The sequence below is a fragment of the Drepanopeziza brunnea genome (assembly GCF_022702325.1).
Source record: "Drepanopeziza brunnea f. sp. 'multigermtubi' strain 214-2 chromosome Unknown ctg2, whole genome shotgun sequence".
NCBI classification, from domain to species: domain Eukaryota; kingdom Fungi; phylum Ascomycota; class Leotiomycetes; order Helotiales; family Drepanopezizaceae; genus Drepanopeziza; species Drepanopeziza brunnea.
The window spans coordinates 133,238-158,730 of record NW_027094065.1 but is presented as its reverse complement, the minus strand read 5'-3'; the positions used below and the strand labels follow the sequence as shown (position 1 = coordinate 158,730).

Genomic DNA, 25,493 nt, shown 5'->3' with positions numbered 1-25,493 from the left:
TGACTATTAGTTCGGACAGCAAGCAAGCTGTGCAGCAGTTCTCTAAGACGATCTATTAAGCAAGGGAGTGGCAGAGATTATATAGGTAGTCATCACCAGAAATATACTTTGCTGAATGTGCAGCTTGAAAGGGCCAATGCTGGGGTTGGGATTCCGACCTTGACTAGCTTGGTAAGCCATTCCAATGTTGACACTCGGTTACAGTTTGCCAAAGTTCCTCTGACTCTTTCCTGAAACCATAAATTTCTGGATCGGCGGAGCAGATCAAGACCTTGGTCGAGTCCAAAGGCCCAAAAGTTGAATGGTTTACGGCTTATATATTTACGTAGTAGTTGCATCCATCTAATTGTGACGATTTCGGGAGCAAGTATATCACGCCAAAGCGGGAGATCCGCGCTAAAATCGGGCCTCGGTATCGGCTCCCCGCATTTTCAACAGCCGACGGACGACGTTGGATTCCTGGGGAACGGCACTTGCTCCATCTACCACTTGGCGAGTATCCTTTGCTTCAATTTACGATTCATTTGTCTGTCTATATATATATATATATATATATATACATATACCCTTCGCAATTCTGATACCTACTTGCGAAAACCGCCGCCAAAATGGTCATCGCCCCTAATAAGCCATGCTACGTCCTCGGCGTCGGCATGACCAAGTTCATCAAGCCCAGAGGAAAAGTCGACTACACGGAGCTGGGCTTCGAAGCCGGCATCAAGGCCTTGCTTGACGCGCAGATCAACTACGACGACGTCGACCAGGGCGTTGCCTGCTACTGCTACGGCGACTCGACCTGCGGCAACCGCGTCTTCTACCAGTTCGGCATGACCCAGATCCCCATCTACAACGTCAATAACAACTGCTCGACCGGATCTACGGGCCTGCACCTGGCGCGAAACGTGATCAGCCATGGGGGAGCGGACTGTATCATGGTGGTGGGCTTTGAGAAGATGAATCCGGGAAGTCTACAGAGCTTCTGGAACGATCGCAGCAGCCCTACCAGCACCACTGGCGAGATGATGAAGGCGACAAGGGGCGTGACGAACGCGCCTGGTGCGGCGCAGATGTTTGGGAATGCGGGAAGAGAGTATATGGAGAAGTGAGTTGGCCCCTTCGCGGCTCTAAACACTCCCACTTTACCACCCATCATTCCTCCCTGGGAGTATAGATAGAATGCTAATCTGTACATGATGTGTCCATGGCAGATATGGCGCTACAAACGAAGACTTCGCCGAGATCGCGCGCGTTAACCACGAGCACTCCCAGCGCAACCCCTACTCGCAGTTCCAGGACGTCTACACGCTCGAGCAGATCATGCAAGCGCCCATGATCCACGCGCCTCTCACCAAGCTGCAATGCTGCCCAACGTCGGACGGGGGCGCGGCCGCCATCCTCGTCTCGCAGGACTTCCTCGATGCGCGGCCGCACCTAAAGGAGCAGGCCGTTCTGATCGCCGGGCAGTGCCTCGCGACAGATGCACCCAGCCTGTTCAGCCGGTCAGCCATCGACCTGATGGGTTTCGAGATGACCAAGCACGCGGCGGCGACAGCGCTCCGGGAGGCGCAGGTAGCCGCGAAAGACGTCAAGGTGTGCGAGCTGCACGACTGCTTCTCGGCCAACGAGATGATCACCATCGACGCCCTCGGCCTGTCGGACCCCGGCCGGGCCCACGAGCTGGTGCGCGCCGGCGGCATCACGTACGGCGGCCAGGTCGTCGTCAACCCGTCCGGGGGTCTGATTTCCAAAGGCCACCCGCTCGGCGCCTCGGGCATCGCCCAGTGCGCTGAGCTGGTGTGGCAGCTGCGGGGATGGGCTAACAACCGACTCGTTCCCGGCGCGGCTGTCGCGCTGCAGCACAATCTCGGCCTGGGTGGTGCGGTCGTTGTCACGGTGTACAAGCGGGCTGATGGCAGGAGCAATGAGGCCGTCTCCTCCGAGGAGGTTGGTCGGAGGAATCGGCTGGGATACAACCCGGCGGTCGTGGCCAAGGGGTTTACCGAGGCGCAGGCGACGTCGGTCCGGAGCAGGACGAGGAGCAGCGCGTGGGCGCTGCAGGACGTCGGGAAGAAGGTCCAGGCCAGGTTCTAGGCTCCAGGTCCTAGAAACGCTCAGTTGTATCATCCTCCTTTTATATATATAGTTCCGTACGAGGTTGCCACACGAATCCACTCGAGCCTTCTCTTCCGATGCACAAGTCTGATCCGGTGTGATCTGGACTGAACCGTTGCTATCACTCACTTGATCAGGTGATTATTCTCAAAAAAGGAAAAGTGACCCGAGAGATAGCTATCTACCTGTTGCCACACTCCGTCCCGCTTAAATACAAGATACGATACGATACGATACGATACACCTCCACGACCGACGCAGCTTCGGGCCCTCACCAGACTGCGATCTTGCGATAAACCTTCTCCAAGAAAGCCAGCTACACAAAACACATTCGTAAACACGACAACCGCCGGGACAATCTATCTACCTGTGTAAAGCACCGGTATGCGCGACCCCGCGTTGCGAGCCGTGTTGGTAGGTTACCCCCCCCCCTCCGCTCAAGATACCACGCCGTCGTAAAAAAAAAAAAAAAAAAAAAAAAAAAAAAAAAGCCATCTCGGATGTAGACGTGTCAAAGACCGAGCGCATCGAAAAAAAAAAAACACGCCGAGAGAAAACGTAAACAGTGTTTCGTAACATGCGACGCCAGCTCGTCATGCTTTGGGGGGGGGGGGGGGGGGGGGGGAGAAAAGTCATGCCGCTGTCTCGGCCGTTGTTCGCCTCTTACTTGTACTTGTACTGGTACTGGTACTTGCCGTTGATAACTCGTAACAGTGTCATGATTTGGATTGACGAGCCTGGTGGGGATTCTTACGTGGGATAGGTAGGTAGGTAGGTATAGGTGTTTTTTTTTGTTTTTTTTGTGGACGGCTGGGCTGGCTTTGAGTGCTGATTGGGGGTGAAGCGGAGTGGGCTGGCTTGTTTGTTTATGTTTACGTTTACGTTCCCCTTTTCTACTGTGGATGAGCGCTAAGCGGGGGGGAAGGGGGAAGGGGGAAAGGGCTGGCTTCGATAGGCGAGACTCAGGAATAGGAAGTTATGGCTTGCGATGCTTTCTGTTTGGTCTTTTGATGGTTTAATAAGCAGATTCCTTGTCGGAGTGGACTGGATTTGGGGAGAGAGATGATGAATGCGTGTGGGTTGCAGGTTTTCTAAATTGTGTGACGACGGCAAGCGGGGTATCATTCGTGTTGCAGTACCGGTGTGGTTCGCTATGCTATGTCTTGAGCCGGATTCAAGCTTTATTTTTATTCTATTTTATTTTATTTTTTTGGTTGAAGGGCGAAGACTCGACCCGGAGTTCAAGTTCCGCGTCATGGTCGCATACTGTATTGAAAGGCGGCGAATGTCATACCGGTACTCGAAGGGTTAATCCGAGGTGGCAAGGGTTAAAGAGAGCCTTTATTGTTATTATATGACACGCGCTCTTGGAAATGTCGTGTCAACGGCGTGGAGGCTGGATGGCCGCTTCTGCTTGCTCTCTCTCACCATCACTTTATACCTTCTGGTTTGATACACGATCGAGCGACTACTTCTGGAGCCTTAGTCCATCACACTCTGTATCATGCGTGGTACGTAGTATATAGAAAGTTCAAACGCTGAATCTGATGGGGACATGTCTCCAGTCATTCGGCCCCCTCGTCTCAGGCGCGGATCGCCTCTGGGTAGATGCATAGTGGTTTGTCGATCTTATCTTATTACATACATACAATGCATATGAACAAGAAGGCGTTGAGATCCGGTCCCCGGCTCCAGTCTTCTCGCTGGAATATAATTGACGGAGGAGTTCGTATGTGTAATAAGACTTATGGGAAGTTCAGGTTTGGATAGTAAATCGGATATGGGAAATCCGACATATAGGAAGGAATAAAGACCTCGGATACCTATATGTCTATCGCAAGATAGCACTAGCGGCCCGCTTCTTTGAGCCTTTGCTTTGTCGTGGCCTTCTCAATGGATGCATTATATTCACGGATTACTCTCAGCTCGGACAGCAGTTGGCTATCAAATACCACCACCACCACTACTACTACTACTACTACTACTACTACTACTACCGATTCAACCTCCTAGTGATAACCCATCTTCTCCTCGGCACCTAAAGAGAATCATCGAGAAGCTCAAGCTTCAAGACCCAACGTTTACAATTACGAAACCATCAACCCCGCCCTCCATCTATCTCACTTTCCCAATTTTCACAGGCACAAAAAGTCAATAACGCAAACATGTCTTCCAACGACCACCACACTTACTTACAACTTTAACGTAACGACGAGGGCGGCGGCTGTTCGGGTGCTATCACCAGAGTCCTCACTAAGCTCGATGGTAGGCCTCCTCTCCCTTTCAAGCAGTGGCCATAAGCTAATCTTGCCATGTGTGCAGGTAGGTAGGTATCCAGTCCTTCGAGGTCTCCCTCCCTCCCTCGCCCACGTACTTACGAAACAAGTGCTACTTAGCCACGATCAGCAAGACGGGCAAGCAGATCAGTCGTAGTGCGGAGGGAGGGGGCTGACGGAGAGGCTATGTACTACTACGGTACTAAGAGGGTGGTTTGTCGAGTCTGAGTCTAAGTCTAAGCCTGAGACTGAGACTGAGTCTGGGTCTGGGTCTGAGTCTGCCGACAAGTACCGGTACTACTACCTACCTCTCTAGCTTACAGCCGCCGCATTCCATCCGTCGCGATCCGCTGGCGATGACGGTGCCGATCACGGATAGTCGCGAGGGGGGATCGCTTGCAGGGTTGTGAGAGCGGGTGGTGCGACGCAAGGCAAGCAAGCAGGCACTGCTGAGGATTGAACTCTGAAGGCAAAACCGAGCATGAGAGGAATTGCGCGGATTTGGGGGGCTGTGATGACCAGGCGGACTGCTTTTCGTGCACGCAGTAATGTGTAGTACGTAGTACGTAGTAGTAGGTACAGTATAAACCAGGATGCAAGAATCCAAGGCTGTGTGTGTGTTTGTTGGTGTTGTGCGTGTGCGAGAGGGGGATTCCCGAATGAACTCTGCTGGAAATGAGAATCCATCCGAGGACCGGCATCTGGATCTTGATTGATCCCTCTTCCAGAATGCAAAGAGTGCTTTTGCTTGTTTTTCCTCCCTCTCCGTGCTACTGCTACTGAGTAATATCGTACGTAGGTATTTAATGTTACATTTACGTTGTACGTCACGTAGGAATGCAAACGATCGATTGGACAACTTTATTGTGATGATCGGAGGGAGAGGATAGTAGTAAGAGCAAGGAAAAATACGAGGTACTACTACTTAGCGACACCGCAAGGCCGTAGTCGTCGTACGCGCGGCAGTGTCAAAGTCAGAGGAAAAAGTCATTCCAGCATAAAAGTCATTCCAGCAGTAAAGTCATTCCAGCCTACTAAAGTCATTCCAGCATAAAGCCATTCCAGCCTACTAAAGTCATTCCAGCATAAAGTCATTCCAGCCTACTAAAGTCCTTCCAGCCTCTTAATGCTGCCAGGGCCCAGCCTCGGTACCGGTATCCGTCCACCAAGCCGTCAGACGTCTCCAGGGCGCATGCGGAAGAGTCAGATCCGCACCGGTCACTGGTCACTGGTCCCTGGTCAGATGAGCATCCAGAGCCAAAGCCTTTTGCTAAAACCTAGCCAAGTTGAGAAAAGCTAAAGGGGATCCCCTTCTGCGCTCTTCGCCCTGCGACCTTCTTTCGGAGCGAGCGCCAAACAACAGGATTCGCCCTGTCGATGCCTTCGTTGCTGCTGCCTCGGATCCGACGGCGCCAGACCAAACAGCCTTCCTGCCCGTCGGCATCTCGTCGAGGCATCTCAGGTGTTGGAGGACACGCTCCGGCGTGCGCACCGGTTCGCGTGCGCGTCCGAGGACTGCCGCCGGCACCGTTCTCTTGCGCAGCGTCGTGCGCAAGGCGCCATCGACTACGGGGTATCGTGCTCGTCGAGTCGAGCATCGAGAAATCATCCTGCCATTCTGCAGACTTTCGGAAGTCGTTTATCTATAGACTTACTTTTCAGCGGTTTTCAAGCTTTAACCCTTTCCCCTTTTTTCTATTCTCAGCCGTTTTGCCGTGCAGATATATATACATATATGTATATATATATACACGCTATATATACACACTATATATACATGTATGTATCAACTTATGTTTTACAGTATATCTATACTTGTATTTCACCGTATATCTACACACATGTATCAACTAGCGTTTTACAACCCTTCCAAAAGGAGACACACCGAAAAGGGTGATGGCAGCTCCTGGTAATAGACGGACACGCGCCGCCGCGTTTGAGAAAGTTTGGTATTATGCCAAAATCAAATGTGCCTAGGGACTCCGTCACAATCAAACCTAATCGTTCAGATTTCAGAGCTGTGCGACACGGGATCGCACTCCTGACGGATGTGATGTGGTGGATTTGGTCTGTTTCGCGGGAAGAGGGAAGCGCGAAGTCTCGAAGTAGGGGATGCGTGCGATAGGGCGGTAGCGATAGGTATTGGGTCCGGTGCCGGCGAGCCCACAATCATCATGGGATGAACTCTTGACTGAGTTCCCTGCGTGATGAGAAGAATCCTGCGAGGCTCAGTCCGATGCCCGGTGACAGGGAGGCTGGATGTACCGAGTGCAGCTCTGCGAGAGGTGATTTACTCCTAGATTTAGAGTGGAATGAATCCCTGGCTGTAGGTATTACAACTACGTAGTAGTAGTAGTAGTAGTACTACTAGTTTGGTGTTAATGTCGAGAAGAGCTTGCCTGAGCCCGGATTAGCAAGCGGTCCGTTGCGCTGTGTAGCGTTGCGAGCAGCTGCTACGAATAGTGTTCGTTATAACTGATCTACCCCCTTTTTAATTGATCTACCTCCCACTTGTACGTAACTGAACCAGCCCTATGCGCAGCTCCGCGACTACTATTCGCTTCGATCTAGCGCCCGAATATTTAAGGCGAGGCTGTAGGTACGTGGTAAATCTCTGGACACTGCCGTGGGAGAAGAGAGGGATGGCCATTGGCCAAGAGAGTTATGATTTCCGCAGCTCGGACTTCTGGAAAAAGGTTGTAGTTGAACTTACTGCTACGTACGTAGTAGTACTAGGTAGTAGTAGTTGAACTTACTCGTTGTTGAGCTTGCTAGCAGCTGTACCTACTACTAGTTGCAGCTGTAGCCGTTGTACTAGGTGCTTAGAACCTAGTCCCCTTCATATACCAAGCCCTCCTAGGCGTTTGAGATGAACTACCGAGGACCACTTCTGCCCGTGCCCGGTCTTCCCTTCTCATCCACCACCATCATCCGGAGTAGTCGAGCAGGTACCCGGACTCTGACAACTTGGGAATGCCACCAGCGCACCGTTTCTCGCTTCGGTTGTTTAGTTCGCCTGGGACTTTTCAATTCAAGAAGAATCAATATACTCCTACGCTCCTACTACACTACCTACCACGACCTATTCAACAGCAACCTGCCAAAGCCCGGCCAGCTTTTGACTTCGACTCTCATCTCCGCCGGGCTCCAGCACCCGTATCCCTGGACAGCCCAGGCCGGAAAGTCTAATCCTCCTTCTTTTCCAGCCCACGCCCACATCATCTCATCATCGTCTTCTTGTTCTGCTCTCCCCTTGAGGGTCCAGGGGGACTCGGCAGTTTCGAACCGTCGCTCTGCAAATTTGATGGACAGGGCATCCCCGTACTCGTTTCGGCTTCTCTCCCCTATTCAGCGCGGAATCTACGTAGTACGACGTATCAGGCAAAGGACGGAGAGGGATTTGGGAGCCGAGGACTGCAATGCCTTGGGGAGTGATGGGGCACGCTGCGCAGAGCGGCGCAGAGTGGCGCAGAGCAGCGTCGAGGCTCACGGACGGAAAACCTGTCGCTGGGCAGATTGCGGAACTCTTGTCGAGAGCCGATAGAGTTCCTGGGTCATCCTTGATTGCCCTCGCGCCTAAGGGCGAGGAATTCACAGCTATATAAATAGTCTGGAAGATTTCCCTCTCGAGATTTTCTTTTAAGTACGCAGGACTCTCTCCTATCTTCGTTCGCTATTGCTTTCACCACAGTCACTTGGCATTCATCGTTCCAACCGCACAGCTTCTCTCCATAATGAAATTCTCTCTCGCTACAGGCCTCTTGGGCCTGTCCTCCTTGCATATGGCGAGCGCCAAATATGTGTTTTACGTGTCGCAGTAAGTCTCCCGCCCCGATCCACGGTGTGAAGAGGGCAGACGTTGACCATGCCGTCAGATACTACCTCACCACGTTCCCGAACGCAACGGTGGCCGCCGGGGTTGACACGGTCATCATGACCTTCGCCAACTCGTCATACTTCGTCTCTCCTCCGCAGAACTACACCCCGTTCGAGCCCGTGGAAACGATGAGAGCCCGCTTCGACCCCGGCGTGAAGATCTTGGTTGCCATCGGTGGATGGGGTGACACCGAGGGATTCCGTAAGGGTGCTGCCACGGAGGAGTCCCGCAAGGACTACGCGAAGAACTTGGTCGACATGGTCAACACGCTCGGCTTCGACGGCATCGACATCGACTGGGAGTACCCCGGCGGCAACGGATACGATTACAAGCAGGTTCCCAACTCCGACCTCACCTCCGAGATCGAGACCTACCCTCTGCTCCTCAAGGAGATCAAGTGTGCGCTCGCGGGCAAGGAACTCTCCATCGCCGTCCCCGGTCTCGAGCGCGACATGATCGCCTATACGCCCGAGTCCTCCCCCGCCATCTGGGAGGCGGTCGACTACGTCAACCTCATGACCTACGACCTGATGAACCGCCGCGACAACGTCACCAAGCACCACGCGGACGTCGTGGGCTCGCTCGCCGCCGTCGACTACTACATCGGCACGCTCGGCCTCCCCCCCGCGAAGGCCGTCCTCGGCGTCCCCTTCTACGCCAAGTGGGCCTCCGTCGACAAGGAGGCCGGCTGCGACGACGGCGGCCTCGGCTGCCGCACCGTCCTCCTGGAAGACGCCGCCGGCCAGGACACCGGCGAGAGCGGCACCGTCACCTTCGAGACGTCGAGCTACGCGCCCCCGGCCGACGGCACCAACCTGCCCGAGTCCCCCGACGGCTCCTGCGGCGCCACCGCCGGCTACCGCTGCACGAGCGGCAACTGCTGCAGCCAGTTCGGCTTCTGCGGCGACTCGGCCGACTTCTGCGGCTCCAACTGCCTCAAGACCTTCGGCCTGTGCGACACCGACCAGCCCACCGTGGCGGAGCTCTTCCAGACCGCCATGGCCAACGGCGTGCTCGACGAGGAGGCCGGCGGCATGTACTACTACGACGAGACCAACAGCGTCTTCTGGACCTGGGACGACGCCGCCATGATCGCCCGCAAGTTCGAGCAGATCATCAAGGCGCGCGGACTCGCCGGCGTCATGGCCTGGAGTCTGACCCAGGACAGCTACGACTGGAGCCGCATCCTGGCGCTCCAGGCTGGCATGAAGAGCCTGACCGCCACCGCGTAGACTAATCTTCTTCTTCTTCTTCTCTTTCGAGCTCTGTACAGTACGTAGCTGTGTATGTACTTGTTTGTGTGTAGATATTTTTCGGGACGGGCTCTTCTCCTGTACGGCTTTGGTGATGGTATGCTATGGTCTGGTATCGCACGATGGCTTCCTCTGACCTTGGGGGCTGGCTGCCTACAACGACATGGTCCACGCTTGATGCGACTTTAGTGATGGCATAGATGTATCTGCTGAATAGAAATGCTATTACTATGCTATGCTATACTACCTTTCGGTTTCTCTCTCTCTCCGTGGTTGCTCCTCCCCGTCTGTGAAACACATACGTGCCGTTCAACATGTTCTTTTCACGGTCATGCACCATAGATATTCCACGCAGCTTGAAATGCAGCACATTCCAGAGACGGACAGTTAGGGAGTTGAGTTCAAGTTCAAGCTCAAGTTCAACTTCAACTTCTCAACCGATGATGCAGTAGCCAAGTCGCCCTTCAGTAGGTAGTGCGCTAAATGGCTTCCTGCTTGGATACTTCCTTTGCATTGATTGGGTAAAGCACATATACCGCTATCCTGTCGCTGATCGCTACCACGTCGCAGCGCCTGCCTGACTGGCTCGCTGATGCGGTCGGTCTGCGATGCGTAAGGTAGCGAATGCGCATGGACTATACATACATACATACATACATACATCTCAACAGAACATATCTAATGCCTACTTCCCAAGTCACAAACGAGGGTTACATCAATGCTCTTTCCTATCTCAAGATTCAAGATTTCTTTCTTTCTCGCCAGTCAGTCAATCATCCATCCATCCGCCCAGCCCATACATATCAAGACTGAGGCCGCGTCCATCTATCCATCCATCTAACTTGCTTACTTGCTTTGCTTGCTTACTTACTTCCTTCCTTCCTTCCTTCCTTCCTTGCTAAAACCTCCGATTCCGCAAATTTTACTCTTTTCCACAGCAGACTCTTCTTCCCCTAAAGAGAGAGGAGGAGATAGATACCGTACGTACCTGACGCGGCACAACCACGGTAGTTAAAGTCAAGAACGCCCCGTCCGTGAATGAATGAATGAATGAATGCACACTGGGCATAGGTAGATAAGGTGGTGTGGTGGAGGGGAAAGAGAAAAGCTCCACCCAGCATTTGCTTGCTTACTTGCTTGCTTGACTGCATAAAAAAAAAGAATAAAAAAAATTATATATATAAATATATATAAAGTCATAGTAGAATCATACGTGAAAGGGAGGAGAGAAGAGGTGATGTCTATTCGTCGTGGTGTTATACTATATATATACATGATGATGATGATGATGATGATGATGATGATGATGATGGTGGTGGTGGTGGTGGTGGTTCAAAGAGGATCCAGCTACTCGTCTACAGGTCTAGGTATATAGGCGAGTACGCATGACATAGCCACGTGCCTAGTGGAGCGAAATCACGTGATGGTGAGACCTATTTTCTTTTTTATGGCTTTTCGGCTCGATATATATATATATATTTTTCAGAAGGACAAACTAGAGTCCTGAATTTAATACCTAGCTAGCATTTATTGATACACGACTATCCGTAGCCGGAATCTCTCGCTGAGAAAAGAATAAAAGACATTCTATCTATCTATCCTAAGAAGATGAAGCCCATCGCTTTCTTCCTCTGTCTCTCTCTCTCTGTGTACAATCCTCTTCTTCCACTTTCACCAAAAAAAAAAAAAAAAAAAAAGACCAAAAAAAAGCTATTTATATAACTAGTAAAAGTTTCCCATCCATCATTTTCATCTTCCAAAAACGAAAAAAGAAAAAGCTGATCTACGTGGGACTCGAACCCACAGCCTCAAGATGCCAACTAACTGCTCTCCTGAACGGACGTCTCCTCATGGGCGGTGTCAACGCATAACGGGTGCAGTGTAGAAGTCTTGCGCGCTACCATTGCGCCAGCAGACCTTGTCAATCTCCATCTCAAACGATGGTGGGATGGCACCCGGACGGGCTTTGGTATTGTAATCACTGACAAAAATTTTGGACTGGACAAGGGTGTGTCTGTGTGTGTGGGGAGGGACAAGTGAGTGCGGGGCGATAACAGATAAGGCAAGGAAAAAAAAAAAAAAGAACTCGATTGTTTATAAGCGTGATTTCGTTTCCTTTCTTGAGCATCTCATCTTTTTATTACTGATGAGATGGGGAGATGCTGCGAATATATGAATAAGTGAATGAATGTTTGTATGATTGCTTTGTGCGCCTGTTTAAAAAAAAAGAGATATATTCCTCCTAGATTAATTGGATTGTGATGTGAGTTAGAATTAGATACCTTAAATAGGCTTGGTGCATTGAACGACTAGGTAGGTACTTTTCACATAACACTTTTTCTTCTTCTTCTTCTTCTTTTCAAGAGGGGAGAGTACTTGATGCGACGGTTGATGGATGGATGGGAAGACTCGGTTGTTTTTTGACTGGTGGTATATCAAGTGCAGAAGTGTAGGTATGTAGATAATATGTAGTAGCATGCATTGCGAGCTTACACGCATGCATATATATATATATATATACCTTATATAAATAAGCAGGTATCCGGCTGATATTCCAAAGGGCCACGTGCTCTGCCTGCAGGCGGAATAGCATTGAGTATTATGATGTGTTTTCTCGTCCAAGTACAGGTCCCCCTCACGAAAAAGTATGATAGGCAACACATTCATCAAGCAGGAAGAACCCTGACTACTCAGCGCCCGAGAGCGAAACTGATCTTTTTCGAAATTCTCTACTACATCCTCGACTTATTCGCTTGCACTTGCTCCGATACTTGGGTAACGAGCTTTCCCTTCTTGACGGCCGTCTCGATGTTCTCCAGGACCAAAAGTTCCATGTCTCTCTGTCAAGATGATTAGCAAGCCGCAAGACTTCGTAGGAAGGCAGAGATGGCATACCTGAGTCTCCATCGTCGCAGTCCCGATATGCGGCAGCAAAACGACATTCGGGTTGTTCAGGAGCCCTTCGTGGATCCTCGGCTCCTCCTCGTAGACGTCCAAGCCCGCACTGAACACCTTCCCCTCCGCAAGCGCCTCAACCAGCGCATTCTCGTCAATCAGCTTCCCCCTCGCCGTGTTCACAAGCACGACACCCTTCTTCATCAACGCAAACTCCTTCTTCCCAATGATCCTCACCGTCTCCTTTCTCAGACTGCAGTTCAGGCTGAGCACATCACTCGTCCTGAGCAGCTCCTCGAAACTCACGTATTTAGCACCTTGCTCCAATTCGGGAGAGAGCTGGGTACGGTTGTGGTAGTGGATCGTCATGCCGAAGGCGCGGCCACGAGCCGCAACCTCGCGGCCGATTCCACCCATGCCGAGGATACCGAGGACTTTCTTCTCGGGGTCGTGGCCGAGTTGGAAGGCGGACCCGCGCCAGTTGGAGGAGCGGACGGCGCTGTAGGGCAAGTGGATCCGGCGGAGGGCACCGAGCATCAGGAAGATGGCGATGTCAGCTGTGGCCGAGTTGACGGCGACGGGGGTGGATGATACTTGGATGCCTGACGCTTTGTCAGAGCTGAGTTCTAAAGATAAAAAGTGAGAGAGAATATATCGATTTTCTATCTACCTTTGGCGGTGCATGCATCGATGTCAATATTATCGTACCCTGCTCCGTTGTGACAGATGTATTTTAGAGATGGCGGGAGTTTGGAGACGAGCTCTTGGTCGAATTCTCCTGTGATCTAGACAATTTCAGTCAGAAATTGGCTTTTCAAATCAAGCCATAGTCGGCGGACTGGATGAATAGTAGTTACCTTCGTGGAATCGTTGCTTCTGTACAACGCGACAACATCGTCAAAGCGCCCGCTCTGTAATTCCTTGACGAAATCTGCTCGGGTTTTTGGTCCCGAAAATTCCTGTGAGATACCGCGTCAGCCAGGATCGACTGTGAAAAGAGAAGCATTCTTTCTACGCCAAGTAAATTCCGGCGAAAATCATACACACCTTCAGCTCTCCAAAGCTTGCAAACTCGGACCATTCCTTCTGCGCGTGCGCGAGATCCCCAATGAGTAACAACGCCGGCTTCCCCATCTTTAGCAAAGCCGATTCAACGAGCCGGAAATCAAAGCGAGGATTGGATATCTTAGTTTTTGTATGATAAATAATCCAGTCTGTGGTACGGAAGATGCAGAAATAATTATGCGGGGGAGAATTGTATCGAGAGGAACCGAGCGCACGGGATGAGATATGTACCGGTAGAACGGTGAATAGAGTAAAATCTTGACCCCGCCGTCGTCAGTCCCCGGCAATTGCCGACCGACAGTAGAAAGTTACTATCCATCGGCGTATGACGGCAATCCGGAGAAAGGTCCTCTCACACGTGTTGGTATCACGTGTCAACATCTCAAAGGCCGTGATCTTTCGTCGGACAGAGTGTTGCCCGTACAAACGAAGCTCTAACTTCCTTATAGATCAAACTTCAGAGAGAAGAGAAGGGAAATAAAGCAGCAGCAGTATGCAAGGCTCAGCCAAGCTCGAATCAAATGCTTTTAGACGATTGGATGTTCATAATGTCTAAGCATATATTCTTCAAGTAGGCAAGTCAAGTATGAAGTCTAGGTACCTATCAGCGAGTTCGTTGTCATTATTCTCTATGTTATCCAAGTAATCTTCTTTTTCCTGGCGTTCGGTTTCTTTTACCGAGGGGTTTATTTACCTACATTCACTTTCGGGTATAGGTACCTACCTGGTTATAATATTGTCTGTTTCGTTCGAACGAGGGTGTTTATCTACCTATCAACATCGCGTATTTTGGGATCATCATTATGCCTATGCAGCTCAGCAGAAGGGTTAGTTACGGTGGTTATTCAGAGGCTTTCTTTCAGATACCCTGATCTGATGGTCTGTAGGCGTGAACACCTACTACGGGTGACCCCGTAGCGTTGGTTCCAGCGGCGCAATACCTCCTTTGATTTCTAGCGGTATCTATATATCCTTCAGCTGATCTCTCTGTTAAACGCTACCTAAATTAATCAATTAAGGACGCCCATAAGGGCATGGCATGGCTTGACGCTACCTCTATAATATCACGTTACATTTTCACTTCCCAACAAAAGGGAAAGAGACCACCCGACACCCATATATAAAGCTCTCCTCGCACAGCAGCCCGAACTCCGACCTCAAGAATCAGAACCGAGCATATGTATCCATCAACAATCTACGCTGTTCCTCTTTCAATCACAGGCTTCGCGTCGCCCAGTCGCTAGCTACACTCTATCTCTTGAAAATGTCAAGATGGGGAGCTTCCTCTTCACAAAAGCCAAAACCCTTGAGCAGCAAAATACCCGGGCAACACAGCGGCGCTCAGAAAAGAACTTGCCATGCCATGAGCACCCACCCCACAGTGGGCCTGGACGGTACACGAAATGCCGCGACGACCCCAGAGCCGTCCGTGTACGAGCTCTCCCTCGGGATGGGATACTGTCCGCGGAAGCGTCGACCCTGGTGGACAGACGGTTTCGCGGGGCTTGGACCGATTCTCTACTTACCTGCGGACTCTGAGAGGAGAGAGTGGAGGGGGCTGCTCGGACAGGACAGGATCAAGGAGAAGCGGTATGGATCTTGATAGCGACGGATAAGTATGGCAAGGGAAGGATTCCGGAGAATATTAGAGATGGGCCCTATTATAGGGAGAAAGCATGAGAGAATGGATGACTTTTGACATGTTATACCCAAGGTTTGAAGTACAGAGTTCTGTGATGAATAAACAGCCAAGATTGTTGCATATTATTATCAAAATTATCAAATCCAAAGACAAATCCAGATTCAGGGTTTTTTTTCTTCTTCTTCCTTCCTGTCTGTCGTCTTGCATCCGGGGCCTCATCATAATTATCTAACTACCTAGTTTAACCGCTCAGATCTAGATGAAAAGACAGCGACGCAGACGCTCTCGAATACCAAGAATTCTCGACAGACATTACAATGGAAGTAGGATTCTCAAGTAGCGGAATGAACCACAAGCGAGAGTTGAACTGAACAAACAAACAAAGCAAAGCAAAGCTCGCTTAGTCGTTGGCGGGCACCGAAGACAAGGGAAAAGAAAACAAGGGAAAACGCAGACGCAACCAGCTGATGACAAACTGCTGTTCCATTTCCGGCGAAACAGATGCTCTAGTGCATGTATATAGATAGATAGGTAGGTAGGTAGGTAGGTATGCTCTCTGGAGTTCTAGAGAAAAGAATAAGAAAAAAAACGAACAGCAACTTGCACGAACCAAACCGAACACTCCCACAGAAAACCAACCAAGATGCCGTCACGAGAAAGCCGCAGGCGACCAGGCAGAGCCTACCCACGAGTGGGCACATCCGGGGCCGGGGGCTCCAGACGACGGCAGCAGCAGCAGCAGCAGCAGCAGCAGCCGCATGGGCCGCGCCCGTTCCGCAGAGAGTACGAGCCGGCCGCGATGCCCGGAGAAGAAACAGGCGCCGCGCCAGCAGAAGGCCGCGGCAGAAACAACAGCCCGGAGCACTTCAAGATCATGGACGACGTGGAGAACCCAAAGGGGAAGAGGTACACGTCGTCGAACCTATCGCGCGCGGTCGTTTCCAACGCCCGGAAGCCCATCGCCGAGCGGCTCAATGCGAACATGCTGGCCGCACTGCAGCGCGCGGGCGGCGAGATGGTGGTCGATGACGAGACCAAGGCGGCGGGGTTGATGGCGGTCTTCTTCTCGATCCTCGACAGGGCCTACTTCTTTGATCTCGTGGGACAGAGTATCACGCCGAGGCCGGTCATCTTCAGAGATAAGGACGGCAAGCCAGGGTTCTATGACCGGGAATCTCGGACGATAAATATCAATATGGCATATGTACGTAACGGGGCGGCAACTCGCGCCCACGCCCAGATCTCCACCTTGCTGGTAGAGATGTCGCATGCATTTTTTCGATGCTACAGCTGCGAGTGCATCGAGGTCTGCAAGAAGACAGCTAGCGCAAATAGAGGTGGTTTGGGCGCTGGGAATGGACCACCTTGGATCAAGGCGATGGTGGCCATTCAAAAAGACCTTGCAAGTGCAGTCACTTGGCCACATAATTTGGAGGTCGAGAGGGCCGTGAGTAAGGAGATGAAGACTGGTTGGAAGCCTTCGCGTGACGAGTTGAGGGCTTGGGGTTTAGATAGTGGTGGGTCGAGAGAAGAAAGGGGTGGAAGTCGCAGCGGGAGGGGAAGGAGGAGAAAGTCGAGGTGCACTTTGCAATGAGAACATTGTCGCTTTGATTACGGAATTTGTGCCGTGCAGATATGCAATTTGACGTCCTATGTAATCCTCCCCCATCAGTCCTCCTTGCAGCTCTTATCGTCGAAGGTAGGGAATAGTTCAGAAGGGGAAAAAAAGGAGGGTGGTGAGGAGTTTCTTTCTGCTTCCGGCCGAATTCTCTCTCTAAGCAATTGATTGCCTCTATTAGACATTTGAATGTCCGGAGGTTCGTCTCGTAGTCCCAGAGCCCCAATCCCAGATGGCTCAGTGCATTTATTCGGTCCTCAATCGATGATGGGCTTGAGGACCGGGTCGCTGGCCCGCTGCTCGGTGATGATGATGGCGATGCTTCTGGAGCTCCTTCGCTTAGAACAGAAGATCAGCATCTGCACCACACCAGGACGAGAGCAAGCAATAAAACTTACTGAGTGTGATAGTAATCTATCAGAGCTCTTCATTTCACTCCAAACTTACTTCCTGGTTCGGTGCTCATGCCTTTGCTACGGAGCAGAGTCAGTCGGGAAGGTAAAAAGCGAGGGCCTCGACAGTATCTTTACCTGGGTGCGATATTCCTAGAAGAAGGGGCTCAGCGTCAACGCCTATCTGGGGGGGGACTAGCCATCCTAGGATTTGCAATAGGTAATGAACTTACCTCGATTTCGAACCGTCGCTGAAGTCATGGTCGAGACTTCAATGCAGAAAGACAGACGGGAGAGACTGAGGAGGTTGGAGTGTCCAGAGACAGACACACAGAGAGAGATTTGAGACTTCAATGCAGAAGGGCAGAAAGATGAGACTGAGAAGGTCGGAGTATGGTTGGGGGGGGTGGAGAGAGACAGAGAGAGAGAGAGAGAGAGACAGAAAGAGAGAGAGAGAGAGAGAGAGAAGAGGGAGTGAGAGCTTTTAACGCACAGTACTAGTTAGTGGGTCGGAGGAACGGAACATCTATCGTATTGACTTGCCGGACTGCCAGCGTTATGTTACGAGGGAAGGAACCTCCCAAGGTCCGCGATCTTATCTCTTATATATTATCCCAGTGTATGAAGTAGGATATTAAAATCTCAAAAGCCCAATAAGTGACAACAGACAATATGAGGTTTGAGCGGACCCCTGATTGGACCCGAAAAAAGCCTAGCAATATACATAACGGGTCCTAGTGCATCCCAAATAGATTCGACGAGTCTTTTTTATTTCGAGATTCGCGGCGCCGTGTACGACGACTTGTTTATTCGCTTCCAAAGTGACGGAAGCGAATGACTGTGTATGTATGTATAGATGTGTGTATTTAACTGCTGTGACGCCAGATGGAAAGGAGACTGCGATCAGGGACGGCGAAGGAGTTCCGCTTCGTAGTCAACGGGACGGATATACTTGCTTGGCTCTGAGCTTGCAGCCTGAATGGACATTTGTGTACTGTGAGCTTGGGCTTTGAGAACCGATGCGAAATCCATTCTCCAGGCAACACAATCACCACATGACCCGGACTGCGACGACGCCGGTTTCGTATTGCCGTCTCGGGCCATCCGGCCTTCTCCTGCCTTGGTTTACTCGAATCCAGGACGGGCCTTTCAACCAAGTCGGTCGGGCCCAGTCTGTTTGCGACATCAGAAGGCCTAAGATGCTGAGCGTAAATGAAGCGTCAGATGATCCTTCTCACAACGCTCACACAGTCACACCATGGCGACGGCCTCTCGGCTCCGCATGTTCAATCCGTAATACCATACTCCGTACTCCCCATCTCATACAGCCGGGACACTGCCCTCCCAACCGCAAACCCAACATCGCTCTCCCCCGCGCCTCCAGTCGCCAGTGAGGCCTCCGCAAGTCCTGTAGCGCTCCACTCCATCTCCCCGATGAACGTGCTCATCATACTAGAGCTACTACCCCCCTCTCCCTTGACACTCATCTGCCTGCCCAGCTCGTCCCTCAGGTCTCCCCCAACACGGATCTGTCGAGGTACGATGTTGGCGAAGACCTCAAACAGCGGGACCGACGATGAGCAGATGACCCTCGTCTTCGCCTCGTACGCGAGATCGACAAGCGTGATGAATCTCCGCACAAAATCAAGCTCGTCGGCCCGGAACTGGCGCAGGCCGGACAGGTAGATCACGGAGCTGGCTTTACACAGCGCGTAATAGTCCGGCGATCCGAGGAAGTTCTCGCATAGATCCTCGAAGCGTGAACGGACGACCAAGCCCCCTCTGCCCCCTCTGCCCTCAGCCGACTCCTCCGCAGCCATGACCCGAAGCTGCCTGCTCATGAGCACCGGGATAACCTTCTCCTCTAGCCGGACACCCCCCGTTGCCTCGTCTAAACTCCTCTCAAAGTCCTTGTGATCAGTAAAGAAAACAGCCTCTCTTCTTCCCTCATCCGCTGCCCTACTTCTCATCCTGTAATCCTCTTTTCCCTGCAGTTCCCACACTTCACACCGCTCCCGCAGCGTCGCGATAAAGGGAAGGAACAACTCCCTATTGAGTCCCCTCTCGTACAAGCCCTCGGGCACGCGATTACTCGTCGCAACCATCACCCCGCCCCGCTCCCACACGGCCCCAAACAGCCTCTGGAGGATCAGCGCGTCCGCAATGTCCGTCACCTGGAACTCGTCGAAGCATAGCACCCGGCTCTCCTCCGCCACCTGCCGCCCGATGGCAATCAGGGGGTCGCCGGCGAAGGTCGGGGAGGACCGCGCGACGTGCAGGCGCGAGTGCACGTCCATCATAAACTCGTGGAAGTGCAGCCGTCGGTGGGAGATGCTGGGCGGGAGCGTGGAGGCGAAGAGGTCGGCGATCCTGGACTTGCCCGTCCCAACTGAGCCGTGAATGTAGATGCCTCTCAGGTTCAGGGAGGTGTTTTGGGGGGTGTTTTGCAGGTCGCATTGGAGCCTGCTGAGACGCGTGACCAGCGCTGCTTGGGCGAGGCTCGGGGTGAGGCGGTGGCGGCTGAGCAGGCTGCGGTATGCATTTGGTAAAGCGGATGTTGACATGATATCATTTAATCATTAATATTTGATACTTGAATCAGGGCGGATATTGAGAGTTCATGGTGTTGCGGGCTCGATGTGCCGAAAATGTCACTGTCATTTGAATGGAGTTTCTTTGCTGAATACATGAGGTTAAGATAAGGTAGATAAATATACGGAGCTAGGACGTTTTGGGAAGCGAGCTTTCAGTCTTCAGTCTTCAGTCTTCACTCTTCACTCTTCACGCATCATCCCATTTCGTTTTGAGGTCAGAGATCCGGGGTAGATTGTTCATTTAGCATATTGTTTGGTTCCTAATGATGGGCTTTTGCCACGACCGGAACCTGATGCTCCATATGCGGCGCCACAGGTGGCCGGGAAGCATCCCCAGGGCAAAGACATCTCCATGCTTCAATATGGATGTCAAATGCTAGGCTATTTTTGAGCAGAAATGTTACCGAAATTTGTGTAACGGTACCTGGCAATAGGTTCCTTCCGCACGTTCACCACGATTGGCAGCGATTGCTGCCGATCAGGTGGATTTGAGTGTCAGGTTCAAGATCATCCTTCAGTCTCGTCCAGCCATAGGGTACTAAGAAGTCTCCTGTTCCGGGAAGGTACAGGGTTGCTCCGTACTACATCTTTGTCTCGCCGTAAGTTCGCACGGTATATTTTACTCCTCAATCTCCATTTACCCCGTCATGTCCATGGACAGATGAATCATAAAGTAGAGTCTCGACAGGCCGAGGCTCGCCCAGCATGTATGGCGGGATAAATCCTGTGCTCTCCAAGACAAAGACCCTCAAACGCCGTTGATCAGTGGAGATCTGAGGCTGTCCTTGCGGAGCCAGGAACTCTGCGATCTCGGCCCATGTTTCGGTGCATGCTTCGCAATACCAGAGTTCAGTGACTGCGTGGTTTCGCGGTATAACATCGTTTTCGAGGATGTAATCGAGTTCTGGGACCCGACGGAGCCACTCAAGCATTCTCTGCGGCGTTGTCTTCTCCTTCGTTGATGCCGAGGTACAGCGGATCAGGCGAAGATGGAGGTTGGGGGGTGCGGTCAATGACCATGGTGGTGCTGTTTCACTCAAGATATTGGCCAGCGCTGAATGTAGATCAAGCTCCATCTTAGTAATTTGAGTGAAATTAGCCATGGACAGTTTCCTGCTGTGGTGAGCTGGGAAGGGGGTATGACCGCCGATGTGCTTAATAAATTGAAGAGAGTGTTCTTGGAGCGCGAGGGCATCTAAGAATGGAGCTGGATTAGTCCCTAGTGGGCTGTGCAAGTAGCCTTCCAGGCAGTGCATTCTTTCGCCGAGGGTCAGTCGCTCAAGTGCTTTGGGTACCGAGAGGATGGCTGCGAGACCTTCGACTTTGATATTGCATTCATCGAATGTGAGGCTTTTGAGGGGAGTAGAGCCGTACTTCGGTGAAAGGATAGGTGCGATATCCTCGTTGATGTCAAAGCAGGATATGGTGAGATTGCGTAGCGTTGGATGGAGGAATATGGCGGCGTTCTTGCCCATGTTGAAGGCATCTCTTCCCTGTATCTGGCCGGTCCTGCGGTCCCTGAGTGAGGCCATGTGACTGTGGAGTGTGACTAGATTTGAATATCAGAACATTATCACAATAATTATGAGAATATATATTCTACATCAAATGGACCTTACAGGTTTGAAGCGGCACCCGAACTCTCAGCTGTGTACTCATCGGGGTCGTCTCTCGAACCATCTCCGACGCCCAAGTGAAGTAATCCGCATATTGGATTTTCCCTTCGTGATGAAAATATTCTGACAACATCAAGTTCGAGGGATCATTGCAGCACGGGGCCTCGATGGTCAGTTCTCTCAGATTGAGCATCTGTCTCATCACGGGATTCAGGAAGGTGATACCGGCTCTGTCGCGGCTCGGGTACTGGATATGAAGGGCGCGAATTGCCAATGCACGCTCTGGCCGTTTGGCGACGCAATCAAGAATCCGGAGAACATGGCTCCCGTGTCGGACGAGATAGTCTTCGTAGATGCGTGGTTCGGCGAAGGCTTGGAGTCGTGAACACGTGACCGCGAGGCTGCAGAGGTCTTTCTTGGATCCGACTTGGGCGACGATCCCGACGAGAAGCTCGTCGGCGAGGTCATGAAGAGGACAACGGGAGAGGGCTGCCATCCTGTTCTGTTGGTACTCTCTTACTCTCCATGGGAGAGTGGAAGAGGCATTAGATGGATGGATAGATGGGCTGGAGGTTGAAGGTTGAATGTTGAATGTTGGAGGTTGAATGTTGAATATAGGATTGTTGAATATGGGATTGTTCAAGGTGAATTTGGTGAAATGTGTCAAATGGCATTACTACATACCTTACTCGGATCTAAAAGTCAATAAATCCATCAGTCACGTTTTTCAATTTCCATCTTATCGCCGACGTAGATCAGGGTCGAACTTTCGCGGCTATCTGTCGCGGCTATCTGTGGCGCTTATTGCTAATATCCCGAGTATCCGGTTCATCCAGAATGGCTTCTCCGGATCTTCAAGCGCCATGGTCGCTTCCCCCGGCTCTCTCCACATAAAAAAATCTGCTCGATTCAAGTTCCAGGAGATATTCGCTACTTCGGATTCCACTTCGTACTCACTCGTCTTTTCGACATCTCGACATCTCGACATCTCGACATCTCGACATCTCGACATCTCGACATCTCGACATCTCCACTTCCAATCATGTCGACTTCCAAAACAGATTTCTTGCTTACTTCCTCTAACCTGTGTCCAAAATCATATCCGGCTCAATATACAGACCCGACCCGAGCTGTCACCACCATGGCACACCCAGCCCCCGGCCATCGTCTCCTCTAAGATATCGCCGAGCTGCAAACCCAGCCCTATCCAGATATCTACTTGCACCTCTACGACGATGACCTCTCCGCCGCGTGCCTGATTCTTACCGTCGAGCACTACGGCCCGATGCACCTCACCATTCTCTTCTCCGCCAACTACCCCCTCACACCCCCGAACATCCGTATGGACTCTAAAGTGACACATCCAAATATCAAGTCTGAAGATATGGGCCATACATATGCTTCCATCTTGGATACGCAAATGGATTATACCAGCGCGTACACGTTGAAGGGCATTGACATTCAGCTGTTGAGTTTCTTTTCGAGTGACAGGATACAGTAGGTAGGACGATTTTTGGTCCCGAGAATGAAGGATGAAGATCAAAGTGGGTGCGCAGGTGGGTGGGGATTTCTTCTTTGAATTGGATGCTTTCAGGGATCAGAATAGTGAAGATCCGCCCCATCATTGCGGTAGATGTCAATTTGGCAAATTAAACTACATTTCTCGGGACGTTGAGAGCATTTCAAAACTTGTCACTCGTGTCGTTGTACCTGTGTCGCAATTCACACCCGGTGTGACGAAATCTGCCATCCAGTCGGCACAACTTCCTGACTAGATGCTCCTGATGATCTTTGGGCTATTGGAGACTGAAGAATTGCTTGCTTTTGCTGAGGCGTGGCCCAGAGTCGAGGATGTCGTCAATGAGTACAATGTCATCCGGACTCGTGAGTTGAGGTGCTTTTGCCTGAAGAAGGATTTTTTGGAGGCTAAGCTAGGGATTGGTGTCAACACTTCGAAAGAGGAAAAGGGGAATATGGATTGGGTTGTGTCGGAATTTAATATCCTCTCTGATGTAGCGTTCGATCTTGGTAGGTGCCATAATATTCTCTCGATATTGATTGTTTTCAGACGGTCATTCCTCAAGCGGGTTCTCAAATTCTGCGAGCCTAATATTCGGTTAACCTTACAAATAGGCATTAACCGCTCTATCTAAGGCGTCCCTTCTAAATATTGGCTTCCCATCCCCATCTCCGAGTTCCGTTGGAACAGAGTGAGACGACGTCGACACTTGACTCCGTTAAATTTCTGGCATCCAGAACTACGGCAACGGAACGAGCGACTACGTACTCTTCAAGTTTCTTAACGACATCCTTATTAAACTATCCAAAGAGCTCGAGCAAAATACCTACAGATCCCCCGTCTACCCGTACGAAGAAACGGCAAAGAGGACACTGACCTACGCCTCCGAGAAAGCCATCGAAAGCTACTTCCACGTCTTCCATCTATTGGTCTGCATCGCTCGCGAAGAGCCCGAGATAGTGAGATTCGCCAACGAGCTCTTGTTCTCGGCCGAAGAGGGCAACGTGGACAAGAGGCACATCAGCAACATCGGGCACTTCATGATCGCCACTCTCCTCGCCGACATCGATACCTCTGCCCGGCTGACGCAAGCCGTCATCACGGAAGTCATCACCAGGAACACGATCCGCGTGCTGCAGCAGAACTCCGAACTAGCTTACGGGGAACCAACTGCCGTCTCGGATTACCGGCTGCAGAAAACGTTCGACGCATCCAAGACCTCCTACCGCCTCCTCATGTTCATCCACATCTTCCGGGGGACCGCGCTCGGCTCCGAAGAAACCACTGTCCAAACTCCGCGACAAGGCCTTCGCGCGGTATGGCGCGCCGCCGCCGGGCGGAGCGGCCTACCTCGCGGACACGATTAAGGAGATCAGCCAGGTGGACTCGTTCCGGGACTTCTTGGCGATCATGGACATTCCGGGCACTACCAAGGCGAGATTCACGGGCTTTCTGAGGGAGAGGATGCAAGCGGCGGTTGCGAAGGGGTATGTGAGTATCCCATTTACGCAGCAGCAGGCTATGTATTTGCGCAAGGAGAAGGAGCCCGGGGTGGAAGTTAGGCCGCGAATCTTGTTCATACCGGCGCCAAAGCCGGGGAAGGATGGTATGTATGATTTCAGATTTAAGAGGGGTGGTGGTGAGCGAGGTGTGAGAGGGGGACGTGGAGGACGGGGAGGAGGCAGGGGAAGGGGAGGGCACTGATATGTTGATAGATCACAGGTTTGGCAGGGGCCAGAGGCTGCTTGTAGACTTGTAATGTATTACGATGGACTTTGTATGAATGAAGGGTGAATCTGGGGGAACTGTACACATGTATGGTATCATCTTGCTAGGTGGATTATGGGTACCAATGGAGGTATGCGAAAACTGTAATCATTATTTTAGATGAACATATAAATACAAACCCTTTTGCTCCCCTCCCCTCTCCTCTTCTCTTCTACATAACTGCCCCCCCCCTAGTATCAGCTCTTAGCCCCCCACCTCCCACGCCCAATTATCACAGGCATCAAGATACACGAATCGAAGTCTCACAATTGGACTTGCTTTGCTTTGAGAAATATCAATACCTGCTTGAAGACATGGCTTCACGGTTTTTTGAAAGATGTTGCTAGTGCCTAAATACTTTGCCGCCTGCAGTGGGTATCAAATTTGGCCCCACGGAAGGTGATCGGACTCCAATGCATCTTCGAGGTGATCCAAGAAAAGGCGGATGGAGGGTATGACGATATGTTCGACGACGATATATATTATTCACTTGAAAAGTCGAAGTCTCGAGTTGGGCTCGGAGGTTATACTGAATGGAGGTCGTTAATTGGATTCATTTCGTTGATGGCGGCCGCGAGTGTAAATGCGAAGCTGTCGTGCTATTAACTTACTTACTATGGATGGAGAAGTTCCCGAGGCTTGGGATGATTGGCAATAAATCAGATGATCAATACGAAATGAGCACTTCCGAGGTGAGCTGCACCAATATGAGCGCATCTTTTTCTCTTCCGGCTGAGTTTTGAGTTGGAGATTAAAATCGCGGATGTGCTGTCGTTTAAGTCGCTGTTGTCAAAACACCATTACCCATTCAATACGTGTCAATATATAGGCTGTGTGGGTCTTGAGCAGCAGAAGCTTAAATCTTTG

At 51.3% G+C, this 25,493-nt stretch overlaps 9 protein-coding genes across 9 annotated transcripts; 5 read left to right on the top strand and 4 right to left on the bottom strand.

Moving 5' to 3' along the window:
- Positions 1-608: 608 nt before the first annotated feature.
- L3040_001240 (uncharacterized protein) lies at positions 609-2,091 on the top strand (the record flags this gene model as incomplete). Its single annotated transcript, XM_007292801.2, has 2 exons — positions 609-1,102; positions 1,209-2,091. 2 exons carry the CDS (start codon positions 609-611, stop codon positions 2,089-2,091), a joined length of 1,377 nt encoding a protein of 458 aa, XP_007292863.2.
- A 3,574-nt stretch (positions 2,092-5,665) lies between these two features.
- Positions 5,666-5,986, bottom strand: L3040_001239 (uncharacterized protein; the record flags this gene model as incomplete). Its single annotated transcript, XM_066156673.1, has 1 exon — positions 5,666-5,986. The coding sequence occupies one exon, from the start codon at positions 5,984-5,986 to the stop codon at positions 5,666-5,668; it is 321 nt and encodes a 106-aa protein (XP_066012704.1).
- A 2,136-nt stretch (positions 5,987-8,122) lies between these two features.
- Positions 8,123-9,497, top strand: L3040_001238 (uncharacterized protein; the record flags this gene model as incomplete). The annotated part of the gene is made up of 2 exons (XM_007292798.2): positions 8,123-8,205; positions 8,264-9,497. 2 exons carry the CDS (start codon positions 8,123-8,125, stop codon positions 9,495-9,497), a joined length of 1,317 nt encoding a protein of 438 aa, XP_007292860.2.
- Positions 9,498-12,250: 2,753 nt separating this feature from the next.
- On the bottom strand, positions 12,251-13,547 carry L3040_001237 (uncharacterized protein; the record flags this gene model as incomplete). The annotated part of the gene is made up of 5 exons (XM_007292797.2): positions 12,251-12,358; positions 12,414-13,015; positions 13,084-13,198; positions 13,271-13,372; positions 13,461-13,547. The coding sequence occupies 5 exons, from the start codon at positions 13,545-13,547 to the stop codon at positions 12,251-12,253; spliced, it is 1,014 nt and encodes a 337-aa protein (XP_007292859.2).
- Positions 13,548-14,742: 1,195 nt separating this feature from the next.
- L3040_001236 (uncharacterized protein) lies at positions 14,743-15,081 on the top strand (the record flags this gene model as incomplete). Its single annotated transcript, XM_066156672.1, has 1 exon — positions 14,743-15,081. The coding sequence occupies one exon, from the start codon at positions 14,743-14,745 to the stop codon at positions 15,079-15,081; it is 339 nt and encodes a 112-aa protein (XP_066012703.1).
- Positions 15,082-15,763: 682 nt separating this feature from the next.
- L3040_001235 (uncharacterized protein) lies at positions 15,764-16,714 on the top strand (the record flags this gene model as incomplete). The annotated part of the gene is made up of 1 exon (XM_007292796.2): positions 15,764-16,714. One exon carries the CDS (start codon positions 15,764-15,766, stop codon positions 16,712-16,714), a length of 951 nt encoding a protein of 316 aa, XP_007292858.2.
- Positions 16,715-18,416: 1,702 nt separating this feature from the next.
- L3040_001234 (uncharacterized protein) lies at positions 18,417-19,694 on the bottom strand (the record flags this gene model as incomplete). Its single annotated transcript, XM_007292795.2, has 1 exon — positions 18,417-19,694. The coding sequence occupies one exon, from the start codon at positions 19,692-19,694 to the stop codon at positions 18,417-18,419; it is 1,278 nt and encodes a 425-aa protein (XP_007292857.2).
- Positions 19,695-20,350: 656 nt separating this feature from the next.
- Positions 20,351-21,836, bottom strand: L3040_001233 (uncharacterized protein; the record flags this gene model as incomplete). The annotated part of the gene is made up of 2 exons (XM_007292794.2): positions 20,351-21,273; positions 21,344-21,836. The coding sequence occupies 2 exons, from the start codon at positions 21,834-21,836 to the stop codon at positions 20,351-20,353; spliced, it is 1,416 nt and encodes a 471-aa protein (XP_007292856.2).
- A 1,279-nt stretch (positions 21,837-23,115) lies between these two features.
- L3040_001232 (uncharacterized protein) lies at positions 23,116-24,610 on the top strand (the record flags this gene model as incomplete). Its single annotated transcript, XM_066156671.1, has 5 exons — positions 23,116-23,368; positions 23,495-23,550; positions 23,597-24,175; positions 24,240-24,465; positions 24,582-24,610. 5 exons carry the CDS (start codon positions 23,116-23,118, stop codon positions 24,608-24,610), a joined length of 1,143 nt encoding a protein of 380 aa, XP_066012702.1.
- Between the last annotated feature and the right edge of the window lie 883 nt (positions 24,611-25,493).